Here is a 20,950-nt window from a genome sequence, read left to right on the forward strand (position 1 = left end):
TCTACTGGCATACATAATGCAGGATCCCTTAAAATAAGCATCTTATCTTTAGTGTCCAGGTAATGATAATTATAACTATAGAGATATGCCTCCATGGTGGGCAAAGCCTGTAACCACGTTATTTCTGAATATCTCAAACTGTCTATTTAAAAGCAATGATGATGACTATACTGATGTTGAGACAGAGACTAGAAATTTTTGTTATATCCCATGAGTCCTGTAATTGAGATCCCAGCAACACCAAAGAAACAATAAATTTGACAAAACAACATTTTCAACAAATTTAAAAAAGTAAACATTTATGGACAAATGCAACACGTCTCTGCCATGCATTCAAAACACTGACAATTTTGACATCATTTTTAGTTTTTGTCAACATGTGCTACCTGTAAAAAAGTATATTTGTATGAAACTCCAAACAAGGCTAAGTAACTAATTAAACTCTCTAAAATTATGGGTTTATTTAACCTTTTGACCCCCTAAAATGATCAAATATGGGCATATTCCACATTGTTGCATGTTTATGTATGGGGCCTACAAAAAGTATCTTTGTAGCACTTCCCATGAATAGATGAAATATGGAAGAGTAAATGTCAAAAAAAAACATCTATAATTTCTAAAAATGGACAAGTCTACCATTTTTGTTTGTCAATGTATGGGAGATGTGGAAATGTATCTTTGTATTACTAAATTCCACAAAAATTGGTCATAATACAGTTTAGTAATTGAACAGAAACCCCCAAATTATGTTTTTTTAGTGAGATCTGCCTCACTCAAAAGAAAAAGACTAAACACTGGGCAAACTGACCTTTATTTTTTAAAATCAGTATGTTGGGTACATAAAAATCTATATTTATGCCAATTTTCATCTTGGTTACTGTAAATATAACCACATAAGGGCCAAAATGTATGTATTTTCTGGTTGTTGGACATTTAACCTCATAAAATTCTTAAAAAAGCCTAACTCAACAAATTTAAAACTTGGACCAAGGTATAACTTTAGTAAGAATCAAGTCAATCCACTGTGAAATGAAGGAAAGGCATTTGACTGAAGTGTTTTGGAAGAAGAAGAAACAAAAGAAAAACATTTATGTTACTTTGCTAAGACATAAAAATAAATAGAACAATGATGACAACAAATCCTTTTTTTATAGATCTGAGATAAATTGGGAACACATTTAACACAGACACTGAAGAAAGTCAAGAAATTGAGACAAGCTGACAACATACGAGAAACTATGAAAACTGACACACAACATATATAAAAAAAGTAAGTGATGACAGTGACGAAAGCTTAAGTGTCTTCTTTTATAGGTTTTAGGCAGAATGTAAATTCCCATAACACTGACTGAGAAGGAAATTCATTTGCTAGTATAATTACTAATGGAAAAACAAAAACTGTGAAATTTGAAACTCAGGCTGTTTATTCAGCTGCTTAGAAAAAAAAACAACTTAAAAAGTTAGAATTTTTCTTAATCTGAAAATGTATTTTCAAAATATACTCTTCTCTAAACACAGATTTGTTATTTCTCTCAAGCATTTGTCTATGATACTTGCATTACACTAGCCTTGAGCTAACTCTCACCTAAATTCATGTGAATAACATGAAATGTGGTGGTATGTGATGACATCATCATGCAGAAGTAGCCCTACACCAACAAGAGATGTATATTAAAGAGGCTTGTGCAAAATTTAACCTACATAAGATTCCTTCAGAAAGCACTTAAAAGGGACCTATAGAGTATGATGCCCAAGTGCATGGGTTCTATAGTAGCATACCTGTAGAAGACCACATCTCATCTCAGCTGAGGTATAATATTACCCAAGATGAAAGAGAGGGAAAAGTAAAAGTATTATAGGAATGGGTTGAACGTGATCATGAACAACCAAGCAACTGCACCAAAGTGGTCACTGAGCCAACATGTGCAGTGTGGTTAAAGCACAATCAGACAGTATGATGTTTGCTCAACTAGAATCTAATGAACAGACTATGGTTGCAGGAAGAGAACACAATAGCCATTTGAGAGGTAACCCATATTACACTCACAGTGTCACCACTACCTCACCTCTCACTATATTATGATAAGCCCAACCAGTGAAGATCTTCCATGGTTCACCGTTCCAGTGGCTAAAAACTGTAAATGCCAAGGGCATCCCATGGTCCACTTGAAAAAGATAAGAGAATATTCACGTTGATAAAACCCAAAGAAGTGCCCAAATTCCTATTAGACCACCAACCAGAAAGATCTATTACTGGCTACAGTGCAATGGGTGACTACAGTCAGTTTGCTTCTGTTGGCTTTTTCCATGATAGTCTACGAAAATGGTTCATTCTGGATCAGACAAATCAATAAATGTATATGTTACAAGGATACCTCAACTGGTCTTACAGAACACGGCCATCTTGCAGTGGGCACTGGAAAATTCTGGGCAGATGGGCTGAATATTTTCCATATCCTTAGCTCAATGTAGATTTGGGCAATAAGGATATCCTGGGAAGCAACATCAGCCACCTGGGAATATATTGAATGATAGAAGGAAGAGAAAGGAGTGAGAAAAAACATACATACCCTTGTCGACAATTGGTGAGTTGAAGAACATGTTGGGAGTCATTCACATGTCTGCCTGGGGTATCTCATCCAAGAATTGATGAAGGTGGGAAACAAGAGAGTAAGACAGATCATGAATCTGATGAAATGAAATGTGAAATAGCCTATGAAAATTCACATCCAGAGGAGCTGATGACCCATTCAGTAAGGGTGGAAGAAAAGAATCCCAGGAGAGGAATAGACAGTAGCAAGGACATCCAGAAAAGTAGAAATCCATGATAAGTAACACTGAAAAGCCTGAACAAAACACAGGAGCATATCTAGGTCTGAACAATCATATAGGTGAAACATAGAAGGAAAAGAGACAGGACACAAAGTATGATTACTTTCTCAAGCAGCAGACATCTTAGGAAGGAAAGATCAGTCTAGGTAGAGAGAATATAAGTGAAGTGGAAGAGGGTGTGAGAAGCATCAGTAGTACAGACATCCAAATGACAACAATCACAGGTGAGAAGGAGTTAAGAAGTCTTGAGAGAAATATTGTACAAACAGCAAGAAACCAATGGATTCAATGTGGCATGCAAAACCAAATTAAAATCCAATTCAGGTATGGAATTTGGGCAAGAGGTCAATGAAGAAGCAGAACAGAGTGAAGAATACAAGGGGAGAAAACACACTTTAGTAGATAATGCCACCCAACAACCAGCAATGACAGAGACCAACAAACTGTAGTTGAATAGCTAATTAAAAAAAAAAAGAGGCAGAAAGATGGAGCATAGTATTATAACTAGAAAGAAGGAAATGACAGATGGATCAATGAAAGACCATCACTGTCGTAAGTAGACAGACAAAGTGAAAGGGTGATTTTGATAGAAGTGTGAAGAAAAGTTACAGGGTTGGAGAGTTCAGCCCAAACAGTGATGGACCAGACAAATCACACATGTGAAAATGGTGAGATGACATTCCTCAATGAAAAAGCAAGAGTGAGGGGACATTGTGTACATAAAGATGTGGGAAATCAGAACATCAAGTATAGAAACAGAAGAAATTAAAGCTAAGCCAGTTAAAGAGGCACCACACTAGGATTTAAGGAGAAGTATCATGTATCAAATCAAGGACCTGAAGGAGGAGTGAAAGATGAGAACAGGCAAAAAACATAAGGTCAGGTCATTCCTAACTGAAAGCCTCAACAGTCAAACTAAAAGATAAAAGGTCTACAAGAGAAAAAGACTGGAGTCAAGAGGGATGACAAATGTGACTATGAGGGACATTCCCAACTGAGACCAAACCTAAAAAAAATACCTGGGGTTGAAGAGATTATACTGTGGATAAAGTATGGTCCAGCCAAGAGTAGCAGTCTGCCACAAAGTACATAGCTCCAGGCATGTGATAGGCAACAAAATGAATCCAATGTGAATGAGTCTAGAAGAGTAGGTTCAATACTTGAAACCAAAGGGCCCTGTATTGAGTGCCCCCCTTGATAGTAGATGGAGAAAACAACCATGGATGTTTTGGAGCAGAACGTGACCAATTGGTTCACCATAGGAGGCAAGAAATGGTAACATGCCCAACAAACAATGAGGAGTTCAAGAATGTTGATGTGAAGTGAATGCTCATCCTCCATCTAAATTGCCAGAATTTATGTCATTTTCTAGAGAAGTATCTCAAACCAAGAGGAAAATGTCAGTGAAAAGATAGAACTAGTTTGAGAGTTCATAAGAGAACAGTAGTACTGGTACAGTACAGTCACCATGACAATTCCTCAAGGAGAGGTTAACAAATGAGGGCAATGGAACTTGAGAAAGAATCCTTTGGATCTGCAATGTCCAATGGAGGAGACACACAGGTGCATGGCTAAAACACTGAGATGTTCCAGGAAAGCCACAGTCCCAAAATGTGATAAAACCCTTCATGTAGAACGAGAATGAGTAGTGCAAATCCTGATGACCAGATACTCCACATCTCATAGGCAAAGAGGAAAAATCTGAGACAAGAGATGAAAAAATTCCCAAAGGCACCCACATATTGAGTGGGCATGAGAAAGGATTCAGGTATCTAAACAAGTAACCACAACTATATAGCCTCCTGTAAAAACAAGGAGGTGTGAAATGAGAATACCACCTAAGATTGGGGCAACAGAAGGCAATGGATCAAGAAAAGGAAGGACAGACTCAGGCCATGAAGAATACAAAAGGGGCTAATGCTATTTTGAAGAGAAGAGTCAGGTATTGGAAAATGTGAGTCCAGTAGGTAGAATATGAAAAATATATAGAGAACAAGTAAATAAGGATATGTAGCAAGGTGGTAAACACATTGACCATGGGAATTGCAAATTAGGTGAAAAAGACCATAGATAGGGTTGGAGGGAGAAAAAAAAAGAAATAGGAAGAGAAGCAAAAAGAAGTGGAAATAAAATAAAAAAATAATTGTTAGCAGAAAATGAGATCATATGCTGGTAAAGAGGAAACAGAAATACCCACAGTGTGGGATAAGACAGGGTAGCCACTGACAAAAAGAGCAATAAACCAGATGTTAGGATAAAGAGGATGAGAAAAGTAGGAGGGCCTGGAACCTAGAATGGTAAGGCTAGAGATAAATTGATCTAAATGAGGAACAGGAGTAAAATGGAGAGGTTGAATAAAAGAACCAAAAATCCTGGGAAAATAATGAGGACTGAAGTTATACAACTACAATCCAAGTTTCTGGTAAGAAATTAATATTATCAAAGATGTCTGAGGTAAGAAAGGGAGCCTGACAAAGACCACATACACAAGGAGGAAAATGTAGAGTAATGAGGATTGTAACTTGACCTAATAAGTCTCAACAGCAGAAAAACAATGTAGGACAGACAGAACAGGTTAAGTAAGCAAATAGAAGGAAACAAACTTTTACAGGAAATCCTCATATAGCACAGAGGAATGATTCAGACAAAAGGTGGAGAGAGGAGAGGGAATACAGGAAGGTTGGAAAAAAAAAGACAAAAATGTAAAAATGGAGAATCAGAAACTGAAATTGAAGGCAAGGGGTCTAATTCCCAAACAGATCAAATATATACAAAAGACAGGAAATTTAGATAGGAAAAAAATAATGTTTGCAAGACAGAACCAAAAGAGTCATCAATTCAAGGGGGATGAGGCATTCAGATGTGAGAGAAAGGAAATTACATAAACCCTAATAAGAAGCAAAGATGAAAACTAAGTAAACCTCAAGAACTGGGTTCACAGAGTGAAAACAAGCAATATTCAAAGACAAAGGTAAAAGATAATGAACAGAAGATCCTGAGAATGAGACCTGGAAAGAGATTGGAAGGTTAAACCACTACCCAAAACAAATCAGGTTAAATTCATAGTTCTAACTGAGGAGAAAGAACATCAGCTGATGAGATTGGAGTAGGATGTCCAGTATGCACATGGTAACCCACAACATGTTCAGGTTACAATGTCCCCAACAATCAACAACCTCTAGAAGCCATAAGTAAAAACAATAACTGTGTCTGTAACATCACCACTCACACAGGATAAGGTACAAGTCACTGTCATTTGTGAATTCGTTACAAACAAATTGAAACTTCTGAAACTAAAGCTAAAGAAAATGAAAATTAAAGTTTCATAGAGAAATGCAAACTTCCTCAACCACTCAGAAATGTTATCATATCTTCAGTGTAAGTGTATATGGGGAGTTAAAGCACTTAGAGGTTGTGTTGCCCTCCTATTGATAGAGGATTATTTTCACATAATGATGTCATCATGCATCAGCACAATTCTCATCAAGCACATAAATATAGGTGTAAATTAGCTCAAAGCTAGTAGCATGCAAATCTTACAGACATAACTATAAGAGAAATAGCATTTCATGTAAAGAGATAAGTTATGGACTCAAGAAATTTAGTATTAGCCTATACCTTGCTTAGGGACAGAGATAACGAAGCTTGAAAACAAGAGTGACACATAGTACTTTTGTATGTCACATATTGGCTTCTTTTACAGCTTCACTTTATCTACATGTTATAAATGAAATAAACCAGACTATATTTGGTTTAGATATGTAATGAGACAGCAGATAAGCAGGTTTTAATAAATTTACTGGGTTAACTAATATGTAATAGTATGTAAAGATGGCCAATAATAACTGGAAGAGTAATCCTGAAATAATCTATCTACTTGACTGAAAAGATTGTAATAGTTCATTCTACCTTACGATATGGTTTTAGAAATGACTTATTTGAGCTGAAAAATTGAAATAGTACGTTTTACCTTGCTGTACACTGTTTTGAAGGTGACTAACAATTGCTGTCAAGATGGTGGCTAAAGACATTAGCTGGGAACACTGTGCCAATCCTAGTGTAAAGAGTTCACTCCAACTTCCCCGCACTAATGTCGCTTGGACTTGTTGGCTACAATAAAGAGAACTGTATTCACAGACATGCTTAAAATATTTACTGAAGAGAATCAAACCATGATCTGTAATATAAATAACTTGTATCACTACTAGAAAAAAAAAATCACATAATTCTATACAGTTCATCCAGTAGAGAAGCTATTTCAATCTGTTATTACTAACACAAACAGTATACAATATCGATAGTACTTGCTAAAAGCAGATAATCTGTTTTATTGCAACTGAAAAATAGTTTCAAGTCAGTCAATCAAAATAATCCTCCTTTAGGATACTTACAGAAGTAGCTGGAATGCTGGAATGGACCTTGCCCAGTGGACAGACAGGAAGAGAAGTCGTGAAGCACTTTCACAGATGTAATGGACATTGAGGAAAGAGCTCCCTGGATTCGGAGTGGTCAAGTTAAATGCTACGTGACTGTCCAGAAGCAGAGGGCCTGTTTGAAGGAAATAAATGTTGATATAATATTTTAAAAAATTGTACATTCATGAGAATTAGAGGATTTTTAAATGGAATCATAATAAACTCACAAACAGCATCTTTATATGGAGGAAGAACTGTTAAAATTTAGTAATATTAGTAAAATGGAGTGAATATCTGCAAATATGTAAGCTTTATAAACTGTGATAAACAACTTTTATCTGTACAACTACAAATGTTATTCATAATTTCATCATAGTAGCAATATTTAAAACAAATAAATGGGTAGATTATTTTTATGCTCCAAGAATTTACTGTCAATGCTACATTTTGGTTTTAACATACAAAAAAAAGACAGTCACTGGATTAAATTATTTAAATAAATGTAATAAAACTTTTGTAAACATTCAGATTTACAGGCAGCTCTGACAGGTATAAGGGACAAGAGATGAAAAAAACTAAAAATGAACTTAATCATTTTAAAAATGGAACAATCACTTTATTCCTGATAAAGAGGAGGAAAACCTTTCAAAATTCCTAAGCTTAGGAATTATTTTTCATATTTATCGTATAGTGATAATTTGTTTCAAAATGTATCTGCAGTTGTTGTTTAAAAGACCATTATTATACTTTTATAAAATTACAGTCAGTTAACTGGTAATTCTTTATTGAGCACATAACTGTACTAATGTTAGATATTAACAAGACATGGGAATGCACTTTTTTTTTAATGTTTAAATATGGAAGTTGCTAATTAACTCCGCTTAAAATCTTATAAAATAAATCATGGATACTACAAAAACTCACCTTCTAATTCAAACAAAGACTCATTATCTGAGTCCATGTGAAGACCTATCTGATCAGAACAGCTGGTGGCTACCTTGAATAAAAATATTAGAATATCAAAGGAATGTTTTAATAAACCATGCATGTGAAGTTGTGACAGTTTCTGTCTTTAGGGTTGTATGTGAATATGGATCTTAAAGACTTATTGTTATTTCTAATTTCCAATAACTTTGTGATAATTGCAAAGCAAAAATTGATTGTTTTTCTGCTTTTATTGTTCTTCCTATAAGGTGAGACTTTGCATTAAATTTCACATCATGTAAATGGTATGTGCCACTTCAAATGAAACTAATTATTTCAACATGCTAAGTTTTTTCAGACACACATTTTACATACTGATTCTGCATCTACAGTGTCATGACATCAGTAATTCACATAATCTTTATCCAGTTCTTTAACTGTTTTAATATTAAACTAGTATTATAAAGCACATGGCTATTTCTTTGTAACACACAAAGTGTCATACAGTACAATGAATAATGAATACAAGGAAATCATTATTTGTTTTGAGGTCATAAACACAATAAATTCAAATGCATAGTATAACTTGTAGAGTTTTAAGAGTATTAATAGATCTACTTATATAAAATGTTATTTTACACACACAAGTCTATACAATATATTTTAAACCAATATACTGTTCTGTTTTTTTTATATTTAGCAACGACCAAAGCACTGGCTCTCCACCCTCTAATTTTGGAGTACCATTGCACATGTTTGTCAGTTTTCATTCTTAATGCATTGCATCTTCCCTAATTTAAAACAACTGATCACAGGCAGACAATGTTTTCTCTTACTATATGTACCATATTTTGATTAGTAATTTATAAAAACTGACTGCTGATAAAACTTGAAAGTGCATTTCAAATTTAATTATAATTCTATTTAAAAAAGTATTAAAAAACTGAGACATGTAAGTAACAATATTAGGATCTTTAACAAATAAATATACAAAGAGTACTGATAGTCTATATTTATGGAAAACTAAAATAAATGTTTCCTCACATAAGCAGAGGCTTATGAAATAGCAAGCAAATTTTATAATGGAACAAAAATGTGAAAACGTTTAACAACTTTTTAAGAAAGGCTAAGAAGTAGCAGCACAAATTCTTCAGATTTATACATCAGTGTTTTAAAAACTAAAGTACTCATGTATTTCCTATAATCCTTTAAATTTAGAATGTTTATGGCTTTCAACAGTATATACACATACTTTTTTATTATTATTTTTGAGGAATAAATAATTTATATCTTTTTGGTACTTACCCCATCAACTAGTGAAGAGTTCTGTTGTAAGGCAGCCTTGGCAATAGTGTCAAAAGCTTTCGAGATCACATTTTTTTCCTTTGGTAAATTGTATCTATTCAACTCTGAGTCTCCATTGGTCAATACGTTTGAGTGACCACTACTTGAATGTTTCATAGTAACCAGCACATTAGCTAGCGTACTCAATTCTGAAATCATAGAAAAAAGAATGAGTTTTGTAAAATCTGGGTTCTTTTTTAGCTCTTTCTAAGTAACATAATTATGTCCTCTTATAAGTATTCTTTATAACCAGAATAAGAATTACTATGTCAAGTATTTGAAACTTTTTAAATCTGTCATTTATTGTTTTCTTTTTATAACTTCCTATCAGAGAGTTACTGCCAGTGGTACTAAAAATACTCAGTTTTATCCATAATGATGCCATTCTGTATGCTACTGTTAACATTCTTCATTTAACCTGTGTTGCTAATGTTCTAGTTACAACTTACACCAACAGTTCATTTCTTTCTTTCTAATAAGGAAATGACATGGCTGAAGAAATAGTAATTTGTTTGAGGCATTATAAGGCAATCTGTAGAATTCTTCTTTTGCATTTTATCATACCCTTCTAAAATCATCAGCTACTGTAATGATAAATATCATAATTTTATCATATCCTTCTAAAATCATCAGCTACTGTAATGATAAACATTATAATTTTATCATACCCTTCTAAAATCATCAGCTACTGTAATGATAAACCTTATAATTTTATCATACCCTTCTAAAATCATCAGCTACTGTAATGATAAACATTATAATTTTATCATACCCTTCTAAAATCATCAGCTACTGTAATGATAAACATTATAATTTTATCATACCCTTCTAAAATCATCAGCTACTGTAATGATAAACATTATAATTTTATCATACCCTTCTAAAATCATCAGCTACTGTAATGATAAACATTATAATTTTATCATACCCTTCTAAAATCATCAGCTACTGTAATGATAAACATTATAATTTTATCATACCCTTCTAAAATCATCATACTTTGATAAACATTATAATTTTATCATACCCTTCTAAAATCATCAGCTACTGTAATGATAAACATTATAATTTTATCATACCCTTCTAAAATCATCAGCTACTGTAATGATAAACATTATAATTTTATCATACCCTTCTAAAATCATCAGCTACTGTAATGATAAACATTATAATTTTATCATACCCTTCTAAAATCATCAGCTACTGTAATGATAAACATTATAATTTTATCATACCCTTCTAAAATCATCAGCTACTGTAATGATAAACATTATAATTTTATCATACCCTTCTAAAATCATCAGCTACTGTAATGATAAATATCATAATTTTATCATACCCTTCTAAAATCATCAGCTACTGTAATGATAAACATTATAATTTTATCATACCCTTCTAAAATCATCAGCTACTGTAATGATAAACATTATAATTTTATCATATCCTTCTAAAATCATTAGCTATTGTAACGATAAACATCATAATTTTATCATATCCTTCTAAAATCATTAGCTATTGTAACGATAAACATCATAATTTTATCATATCCTTCTAAAATCATTAGCTATTGTAACGATAAACATCATAATTTTATCATATCCTTCTAAAATCATTAGCTATTGTAACGATAAACATCATAATTTTATCATACCCTTCTAAAACCACCAGTTATTGTAACGATAAACATCACATGCTGGAGGATAAGTCGTTCAGTCATTTCAGCAGACTTATGGCATTGTTTAACGTTACTTAAGTTTGTACAAATGTGCCATTTAAGCTCTTGTACAAGTTTATCTTACCTGCATTAGTACCATCATTGTTGCTAATGTTACTGCATGTCAGTGCCGAGTCTAATAAACTGTTTCCTCTTGTATCACCCTATTTCATGTTAAAAATTTAATATTAGTATAAGTCATTTCAAGAACTGATAAAAACTTCTTGAAGATTTGATTATTATAGCAATATCTCATGTGTAATATATATCTCATGTGTAATATATATGTAAAATCATTTTATTCTCTTGACATACGGTAATTGTTCATCTACCAGGAAAAATCTCTAAAATCTAAAAAAATGCAAAAATAAGAGGAATATAAATGGTTGAGTACATTATGCTAAAAACAATTTTGAATATGTAGATCACCAAGTTGTGATGAAATGAAATATTTCAAAACTACATTTTGACATTGATTGACACTTCATAAATAGTGTGATAACGTCAAAAACTGAATCTCTTTAGGAAGGGTATATTAACAGCTCTCTCTCCTATGGGAAATTTTCATACACCTAGATTATAAAGAGTTGGTCATATCAAGGACTGACAATTTCCAAGATAAGGATATCCCTTGTACTTAATGGCATTGGAAAATAAAGGAATATGGATCAAGTGGGGTTAACAAGCCCATACCAATAGAGACCTGCAACAAGTCATAACCTAGCATGTGGAATCTTTTAACAGGTGAAAATCCATAAAGACAAAGGTCAGTGGCAAAAGCAATCCATGCATCTGAGGCAATAGTACACAATAAAAGCAAGAAATACCTCCATCTGGAAACAAGACTTACAGAATATAAGCTCACCAGTAAGGTTTGTAGTCATTCTTCCATTCAAACACTGCATATTTCAACTACCTAGGGAATGAAATAAGTAGTTTTGCTTATCCATATGAAGATGTAATGGTCAAGTCTCCAGACAAAGTGATTATGGATTTATGTGTAATCAGATCATTGAAAGGCACTGTAAAACCATTGTCCTTGTATAATACATGGATTATGGAGAACCTGAATGCTTTGGACATAACAAAGCATTGTGCATTGAAAAAACATTGTAGAGCTATTGCAAAGGTGCACAGTAATCAGAGAAAGAATGACCAGACAGGGCAATATAGACTGTAATATGTTGAGACTCCTAACTCATTTTAATATAAATTCATGAATTCCATATTACACCAAAAGCCTTCAATTATTGTAAAGTATCTGGTATAAGCAGCATTTAGATTGAGACTTCTTATATTATAATTCAACTGTCTGATGAACTCTGGAATAAAACAACAGTTCTTGTCAGATGCAGTGTGCCAGAAACAAAGTATAGTTAAAATGTTATTGTACACAAGTACTGATCCAGCAAAAAATTAGGTCATTAAAACCCTTATTACACTCATTTTCTGTAATATCACAATGCTCACTCATAATGGAATCATGCTTCACCTAGTTAGATATAATACACAAACACAAAAAACTTAATTTTTCTTATAATTAAAAAGAATATTCATTACGTGTCTGTGGCAAATTATTTGGACATACATATCATAAATTGTTATTTTCTTCACTAGAGGAGTAAAAACGTCTGAATTGGAGGATAATATGATATACAACATTAAACAATTATTCTAGGGACCACAAAATATAAAAAAATATATTACAAGTGTATGGAACTCAATGTTAATTTCAATGAATTTAAAAATACCATCTTTATCTTTTAAGCTTAAGATTAATAGAGAAGAAACTACACTTATTCAAGGATATTCATATACGAACTCTTCCCCATCACAAAGTGAAATAAATTCATTAAATCAGATTTTGTTATACAAGTTAGTTTAATCTACCATTTAAAATATCACATTAAAAAGGTATTAAAAAACAAGTTTAATGATTTTTTCACTTGAAAAACAAACTTAAGATTCAAACTAACTTTCATAGATATCTTGTGTTCTAAAGAATTGTAAATTATTGTTGAGCATGCAGGTATATCTCATTTGTATTAGACCAACCAAAGAAAAATTTTGTTTCAGGTTCATACAGATCCCACCAGCATTTGTTAATCTGAATAACTTGTTTAAGGAATTCATTATTATTAATATCATACAGGTTCACTAACTCATTGTAGGTATTAGACTGACCTGACTTCTTTGTGTTATTCCAAACACACTGCTACAAATCAACTAGCCATAAACAAGTTTCTCCATAATAAATATTGTTTTAGTTCAAAGACAATACCTTTAATGAAGATTCATTTGTCATCTTTTATCATTTTGTTTATTCTTGCAACTGTCTTATTGTTTACTGTTATCTATGGATGATGTGATTTAGACTGAACAATTCTGGTGTTTGTTTAGCATAAGGGACTTTGTCATTATTAAAAATTATTTCCATGCTTGAATGAATGACATTTTGTAATTTAAATGGTGAAATCTGATGAAACTATCAGTAACCAGCAGGCCTAAAATTGCTACAAAAATGCACTTAACTTGATTTTTATCACTACAGACATTTGTTTAATCATTGGCTTTTCACTTTCTTATGTTAAGTAAGTTGATTTACAGAATTTTGGTTAAAATCATTATCATTTTCAGTAGTAACTTTGTAATATTGTTGTTGCACATCATCTATTGCAGGAACATATCACATGACATTGTTAGCAGCAGGACATATACCGATTAACCTATTGGTATTATAACTCATCAGTTGCTATATCAAGGATACAGGAAAAAAAAAAAAAAAAAACATTTATTACAGAACAATCATTACTAGAAGCTGCTCAAGATGTCACCTATATAAATAGTATTAATACAAAATTGAATTCAAGTTAAACAAGCAATATGAAAAACATATCACTTTTAATCACATGATTTAATCTAATATCTTCACAACAAACACCATATTTATAACAATCCAATATTTTTACTTAAATATTCTAAACAATAGTCTCTGACAATGCTGTAAGTGTACTGATACAATATAAAATAAATATTTACCCAGTTTCTTAAACACACCTTTTCAGAGACATATGTAGGAACTGCAAGAGTGGAGCGGTAATCTTGACGAGGATATAATGGGGAATTTTTGGTTGATAAAGAGTTTATGCTTTTGTCTCGGTTATCACCTGCTGGTTTTCTCTCTGACTGGACAGCTAAAAGAAAGTTTTCAAGGGTAATAGTGCCATTCATGGATAAAGAAGTTATGTCATGTACTTCCCTACTTTAGTGTTTATAAAATCAACTTTCATTTGAACTATAGTAAAGTTTACCAACTAAACTAAGTAGACAACAATTCTAGACTGATATTTTTATATTTAAAATTTTTTTGTGATGCATGAAAAATGTTTCTTATGAAAAACTAATGATAAAACAATTCAACAAATTAAATTCAGTTCTAAAAACTAAAGTAGTGTTAAGCTTCTGTTTTGAGCATGCAGTGTTGTTTAAATGCAAAGTTAAAGTAAAGCAAGCACATAAAAAGATTCTACATGTCTATGTGTCCAATTTGTCAAGACATTATTACAACTCACAATGGAAAGTAAGGTGAAGAACACAGTTTATGTTAAGACTTGTTGAAAACTCTGAAGACAAGAAAGTCTAGCATCATCAAATTAATACCACAAGGAAATCAACAATGTCAGGATATCTCAAACGTATCTTCACATCACACAATTACAATGCAGTTTAAAATAGTTCAATACAGGCCTAAATGAGTCCATAAATCTAGGGTTTAAGCTGATTTTAAAGAACTTTCTAGATTTTTATACATAAGTAAATTTAATGAATGAATGTTTTCTGTGTAAAGAAAAATCATAAATCTAAAAGTTACTGAAAAGTGCAAGGCATGATTGAGTCAGTATCTCCATCAAGAAACATCTAGTCTGTCTGGGTAGTTGTCTGCTAAACTATCAGAAGTAAATACGAAAAACTAGATTTAAATTGTTCAAATTAAAAGTTTCATCTTAATTTGTATTCAAATAAAGAAGCTTCGAATACAATTTTTGATTACCTATCTAATAAAGATGTAATGGAAACTTGAACTTATGATAGGTCTAATTCTAATAATTGGCATTAATTAACAGCTTGATTACAAACAGAGTAATATTCTATAAATAAACATATTGTCAAATGTTTCAATCGTTTTGTAAATACTACGTTTAACATAAGTGTGAGATCATTTCTGCAAATGTTCTGGAAGTAAAGACGTCATAACTGAGCAGTATAAACATTAAGATATTACAAGTGTAGAATATACCTTTTTGAAAATAGCCATGCCATTAATGCTTAAACTCTAGAATCTAAAACAAAACACATACAAAAGCTGCCAATGGTAACTTTAGAAAATGTGAATTTTTTAAAAAATAGATTCCAAAGTTATGAAAACTGAGGTAGTATATGGCTGAAACAGGAAGAAAGGAAAACATAAAACCAGCCACCCAAGTGCTGCGAACCATACATGCCAACTTACAGTCCGCCCTCATTCCCATGGCTAGGCACTTCTGCAGACGGCAGTATTGACACCGATTACGATGATGTTTGGTGACTTCACAATCTCGATTTCCACGGCAAGCATAACCTAACTGTTTGCGTATACTTCTTTTAAAGAAACCTTTACATCCTTCACAACTGATTGCCCCATAATGACGACCTACAAGATATGTGGAACTAGTTGAAAAGTGGAAAATGGGTTATAAATGTATCTTAATAATCACAACAATATATGCTGTAAAGTAAAAGAAGTTATCTCCCTAACAGCCTTTATTCATACATCAGACACAAGAAATATAGCAGGTACTAGTGGCCATATGAACTGATAAAATACAAATTAAATGAAAATCTTAACATGCCACAACCACATGGTAAACCAGTAATTGTGTACATTGATTCTGGTTTTAATTAGAAAATACAATCATTTATGTTAGTATAACTTAAAAAGTTTTAGTTGTGAAAATTATTTGAATGTCACTGAATCTTGAACTCGAAATAATGATAATTTTGTCTCAAAAATTGTTATTGTCACTCTTTGCTAAAAAATTGTTCCTGAGTCTATTCTGGAAGTTACACATGTTCAAGATCAAGGTTCAAAGTACTAACATATCAAAAGATATCACATCAAACATTTAAAGCTAAATAACTGGTAAAACACTACCTGAAGCTTTGTCACCACATACAACACATAGTTCGAATGGTGGTTTTTGCTCGTATTCTTTTCTTAAAAATGGTTCTTGATCTCTCATTCTCGCTAACTGCTCAGCAGTTTGCAACTCTTTCACTTTGATTGCCCAATCTGATGAATTAAAGTTTGTTGGAACCAGAGTCAATGTATTACCCAATGGAGACTCACTTGATGAACAACTGATTTGAAGGTAATCTATGTGATCATTCACCTGAAATTGAGAGAAAATCACATAAAAAGTATATATCTAGATGTGTGTGTTTTGTACAACTTTATTCTCGTAACTTACAAATTTGGTATAATGTAAAATTTTGAAAAGTAGGTTTTAAGATACACTAAACTCTTATATCTCCAAAGGTACATACATCTTTATTGTTGAAATACAAAACATGAAATACAACAATCACGAATCTAATAGTATTATAAAAGAATCTCAAACAAATCATAATAAACTTACATTATTAAATTAATAGCATTTTTGACCAATCATCACATTTTTAACATATTTTTACACTAACCAATATCTTTAAGCTAAAAACAATATTTTGGTAAGTAATAATATTTCAACATATTAATAGTTATAACAAAAAAAATGTAACAAATCTTGTCTTCCAGTCCTGTTAAACAAATTATCTGTTTTCAATTCACAATTTTCAGCATTATATCATGTTTTCTGCTTGGAAAATATTTTGTGTTTAGTTATAAAAGTATCAAATATTTCCACAAAATGGAAGTTACAATTGTCATAATTATTTATCATGTACTGCTTTGAAACTCCTGTTCTAAATTTATGTATTTCCATTTGTCATTTCCCATATTTTCTACATTATTATTCTTTCCTATTTAAAACTAATCAGCACCATAAAAGTCCAGAACTAAGTGAAAAGAAACAGTACTGATTTGTTAATCCCCATAATACCATTCTTCCTTCTTCTAAGACATGACTACACATATTTCAAGTTGCTTACATTGATGATTAACCTTAAGTACTTAAGATTTTAATTTATTTTGTTTTTAATCTATCTCAAAACTCTATAAAATAATTAAGAATTATACCGGACTGTCAGGTTCAGTTTTAATTCCTGCCATTTCATTCTCAGTTGAACTCAAAGTTGGAGACTTTTTCGGCTTATCCTTACTCAGAACCAAAGCCAGTTGATTCTTAAATGGATTATCAGTTTCTTCCAACTCTTCTTTTGCTGTTATTGAGTCTTTAGAATCACAGTCTTTCTCTGAAGTAAACAAAATATTATTTTTATAAAACAATTTTATTATTGCATACTACAAAATGTCAGATTAAATTAATGGAACATTGAACTGTAGCCTGAATCATGCTTATTTTGTTTCTCTTTAACTCTGTGTATACAGGTGGAAGTCAAAGCACAAACTACAAACTGGACAGATGTCATTCAACATGATGTTATGCATTTTACGATAGAGTTATCAACATTTCATATTACTCTACACAGCTGATCTTGTTTGTTTACAGAAAACATGTGATACAATACACAGAGATACTGAAAGAAACTTTATAAATATCAATTTAGAAAAAATTATTAGAAATTGTGTAAATGCAATTTGCAAGCTGTATGACGGACAAAAGTATTTTTATTCTTCCAGGGGCATCACCTTGTACCCTGGCTCTTCAGAGTCTAAGTCTGACAGACGTTTATATGTCACAGACAGATCTTCAGTGTAAAATGTTTAGTGACACATCTGAATTTCTGTCTACAACACTTGTACTGTTTGTACGAATGTCTGTCTTATTCTGTAAAGATGATTAAACTGATTATAATAATCAACGTTTATATCCCTCTGCAAACATATTAATCTTCTTTAACCATTGGAAAATAAACAGACTGAATTACAGATATTTTCTTTCATTTTATCTCTTAACCACTGGTAAACAATAATCCATAATCTTTGTTATATTTTTTCTTAATTCATATCCACTGGGAAACATGTAATCTGTTCTTAAGCTACATTTTCATTATTAAACAAATGTAATGTCACAGCTTATGAAAGTCGGACTGCAAAATTTTGTAGTAATTTTAAATGTAGCTGTTTGTTGTTTCGGACCTAATCAATTCAGTTCAAAATATCCCTTCCTAAACATAGTACAGAATAAGACTGCTTAATACCAGAAATGAGTAAAAGTATACCATAACAGTACTTCACAAAAATGACTTAAGCTAATGATACAAATGAAAACAAGTCAAATACTATTGTTCTTGCATACTAAAGGAACTAATATTATGACCTATCGAATGTTGGAAACAATTTCCACTTTCATGAATTTTTTTTGCAGAATTACATGCAGCAGAAGATTAAAAATGACAACAAACTTTATAAATCTAATAGAAAATATACAGAAGCACAAAGCAAAATACTTATAATTAATTTTTGACAGGTGTAAATAAAAGTTAATTCTGTATATACAGGAAGAAAACCAGTAAGTACTCAAGGATAATAACTCAGAGAAATAACTTTAAAAAATGATAATTTTGCATAACAATTTTCTATAGAGTAACTAAATATTATTTTAATGTTTTCTTAGTAATTAATTTTTATTGAACATTATACATTAATTTGTTATTTCTACTACCCTGCTGGATTCCTTGAAGCCAAAGATAATCTACCAGGATTTTTACAGTTTCCTAAACAAATCTTACCATTTAAAACTTATACAACTTTCATAATTGTATTTTCTTTTAGGAATATGTTTGGCACTTTGGTTTTTCAAAGTAATTTACTAAATGATAAAAGAAACAGTTATTTGGGTGATCTCTAGTTTCTTTTACAGGAATTCCCATTCCCAGGAATTCCATGAAAATGTTTCATTTCTGAGCACACGTATTCTAGTTGAAATCTGGTCATTCAATAACTTTCACCAATATCTGGAATCTGTTGTTCCAAACAGTTAAATTACCATATGGTACGCAAAAGTACAATATTAAAATTAATTATTAATAAAACTGAAATAACATCTATTAAGAGAAACCCCCTGATGTACTGGTTAGTAAATAAAACCTATTAGTTCTCTTGTTTGTAAATGAAATCTGCTGGTGTACAAGTCACTAAATAAACCTATTGGTGTACTGGATAGTAAGTTAAATATGATCCATTGTCATAGGAACAAAATTTCCTTTTTTTTTTTTTGCCATTTGTTGAGATTTCATTCAGCTGTGATGGTTTAGTAATGGAGCATACCTTAATATGAATAATTCAGCCACTGACCTTCTGTTATATAAATGTGAATAAATCATGTCCTTGACCTTTTGCTGCTCCTGTACTTGATGATTCTAATACCATAGAGAATTCCATTTAGGAAACTCAGATTTTAATGTATGTGGTAACATGAGTAAGAGTATGCACTATACTATACATTGATTTGGGGTCATTACTGCCACAGGAAGGAATTTTGGAGTGGTCAGGACTTTTCAAAATGTAATGTTATTAAATTGAATCCTGAGCCATTTTCACTACAAATACTACAGACATACAACATAATGTATCTAATTAAAAGAAGCACGTTTTCATACATAAATTGTAGCTATATTTGCCAAAAGCCCTGGACATACTGTCAAAGATTTACACAAATAAAATGTTAAACTATACACAGGGCTCTAATATTCTACACTGGTATGAGCAAGTTTCATATGATTACTTTTACAGGCCAGGCCAATAATGTTTTCATTTTACTTGTTTCCAAAGCTTAGAATAAAATTGCCATTTAAAGCCTGGAGAAGCTTAGTCCCTGTCTCCAGTTCCAACATTGATTATGTTCTGAATATCAATTGAAAGCCACTGACTCACTACCTATAAAATGAAACTACTAACATATTGATTCTTTATAGAATTCAATGATGCATTGGTTGTTACAGTATTTTACTGACATATTAGCTAGTAAGTGAAACTTGTTAACATACTGGCTTGTACATAGATTACACCAGTATACCATTATCAAAACAACAATTCTAACCAAGATCTTTAGAAAGCTGAGCACTGGATGACTGAACTCGCAGATCCCTCCTTTATTTGGCAGAAATGATCCTTCCTTCAAACCTGAAGGGGGCTCTTTAACACGTTGGCTCCCAAGCCTATTTTGCCAATACTTTCCGGGGTCACACTAGTCATTTTACAATTACTTTTTCAGGAAGAGTGTATATGTAGTCATTGTGTCCCAGCCAATAAGTGACTCTTAAAAAGAAAATAGAGCCCAACTCATCAGTGAGTTGTGTGGAAGCCAAGGTGTTAATATTGTTCTTAATTTAGAATTATTTTACTATTACGTACATTTATGTGAGATATTAGATAACAGTAGTGGTTTAATAACAGAACACACACAATTACTAACATAATTCATATCCTTGATCTTTTATTACCACTGTATTATGAATTTCAAAAACAGAGCATTTTTTGTAACAGTGTTCTCAGACAGAAATGCATGGTGTAGCTTATGCCAGATTGGAAAGTAAACTATGTTGGATGTTATGAATTTGT

The 20,950-nt window shown here is 31.9% G+C and overlaps 1 protein-coding gene across 6 annotated transcripts in view; it reads right to left on the reverse strand.

Annotated features, from left to right (window-relative positions):
- LOC143226462 (nuclear receptor subfamily 2 group C member 2-like) overlaps positions 1 to 20,950 on the reverse strand; it is an 80,764-nt gene that overhangs the window by 12,107 nt on the left and 47,707 nt on the right. For 3 of the 6 annotated variants that reach the window (XM_076457459.1, XM_076457461.1, XM_076457460.1), the window contains 9 exons: positions 17,504 to 17,679; positions 16,421 to 16,658; positions 15,728 to 15,919; positions 14,269 to 14,423; positions 11,315 to 11,393; positions 9,477 to 9,664; positions 8,172 to 8,244; positions 7,224 to 7,380; positions 6,803 to 6,942 (listed from right to left, as the gene is read on the reverse strand). In XM_076457459.1, coding sequence (XP_076313574.1) covers positions 6,803 to 6,942; positions 7,224 to 7,380; positions 8,172 to 8,244; positions 9,477 to 9,664; positions 11,315 to 11,393; positions 14,269 to 14,423; positions 15,728 to 15,919; positions 16,421 to 16,658; positions 17,504 to 17,679 — 1,398 coding nt within the window. The remainder of the gene's footprint in view (positions 1 to 6,802; positions 6,943 to 7,223; positions 7,381 to 8,171; positions 8,245 to 9,476; positions 9,665 to 11,314; positions 11,394 to 14,268; positions 14,424 to 15,727; positions 15,920 to 16,420; positions 16,659 to 17,503; positions 17,680 to 20,950) is intronic. The other 3 variants (XM_076457464.1, XM_076457462.1, XM_076457463.1) reach the window with 3 other exon arrangements.

This window comes from Tachypleus tridentatus, chromosome 9 (genome assembly GCF_004210375.1).
Source record: "Tachypleus tridentatus isolate NWPU-2018 chromosome 9, ASM421037v1, whole genome shotgun sequence".
NCBI lineage: Eukaryota > Metazoa > Arthropoda > Merostomata > Xiphosura > Limulidae > Tachypleus > Tachypleus tridentatus.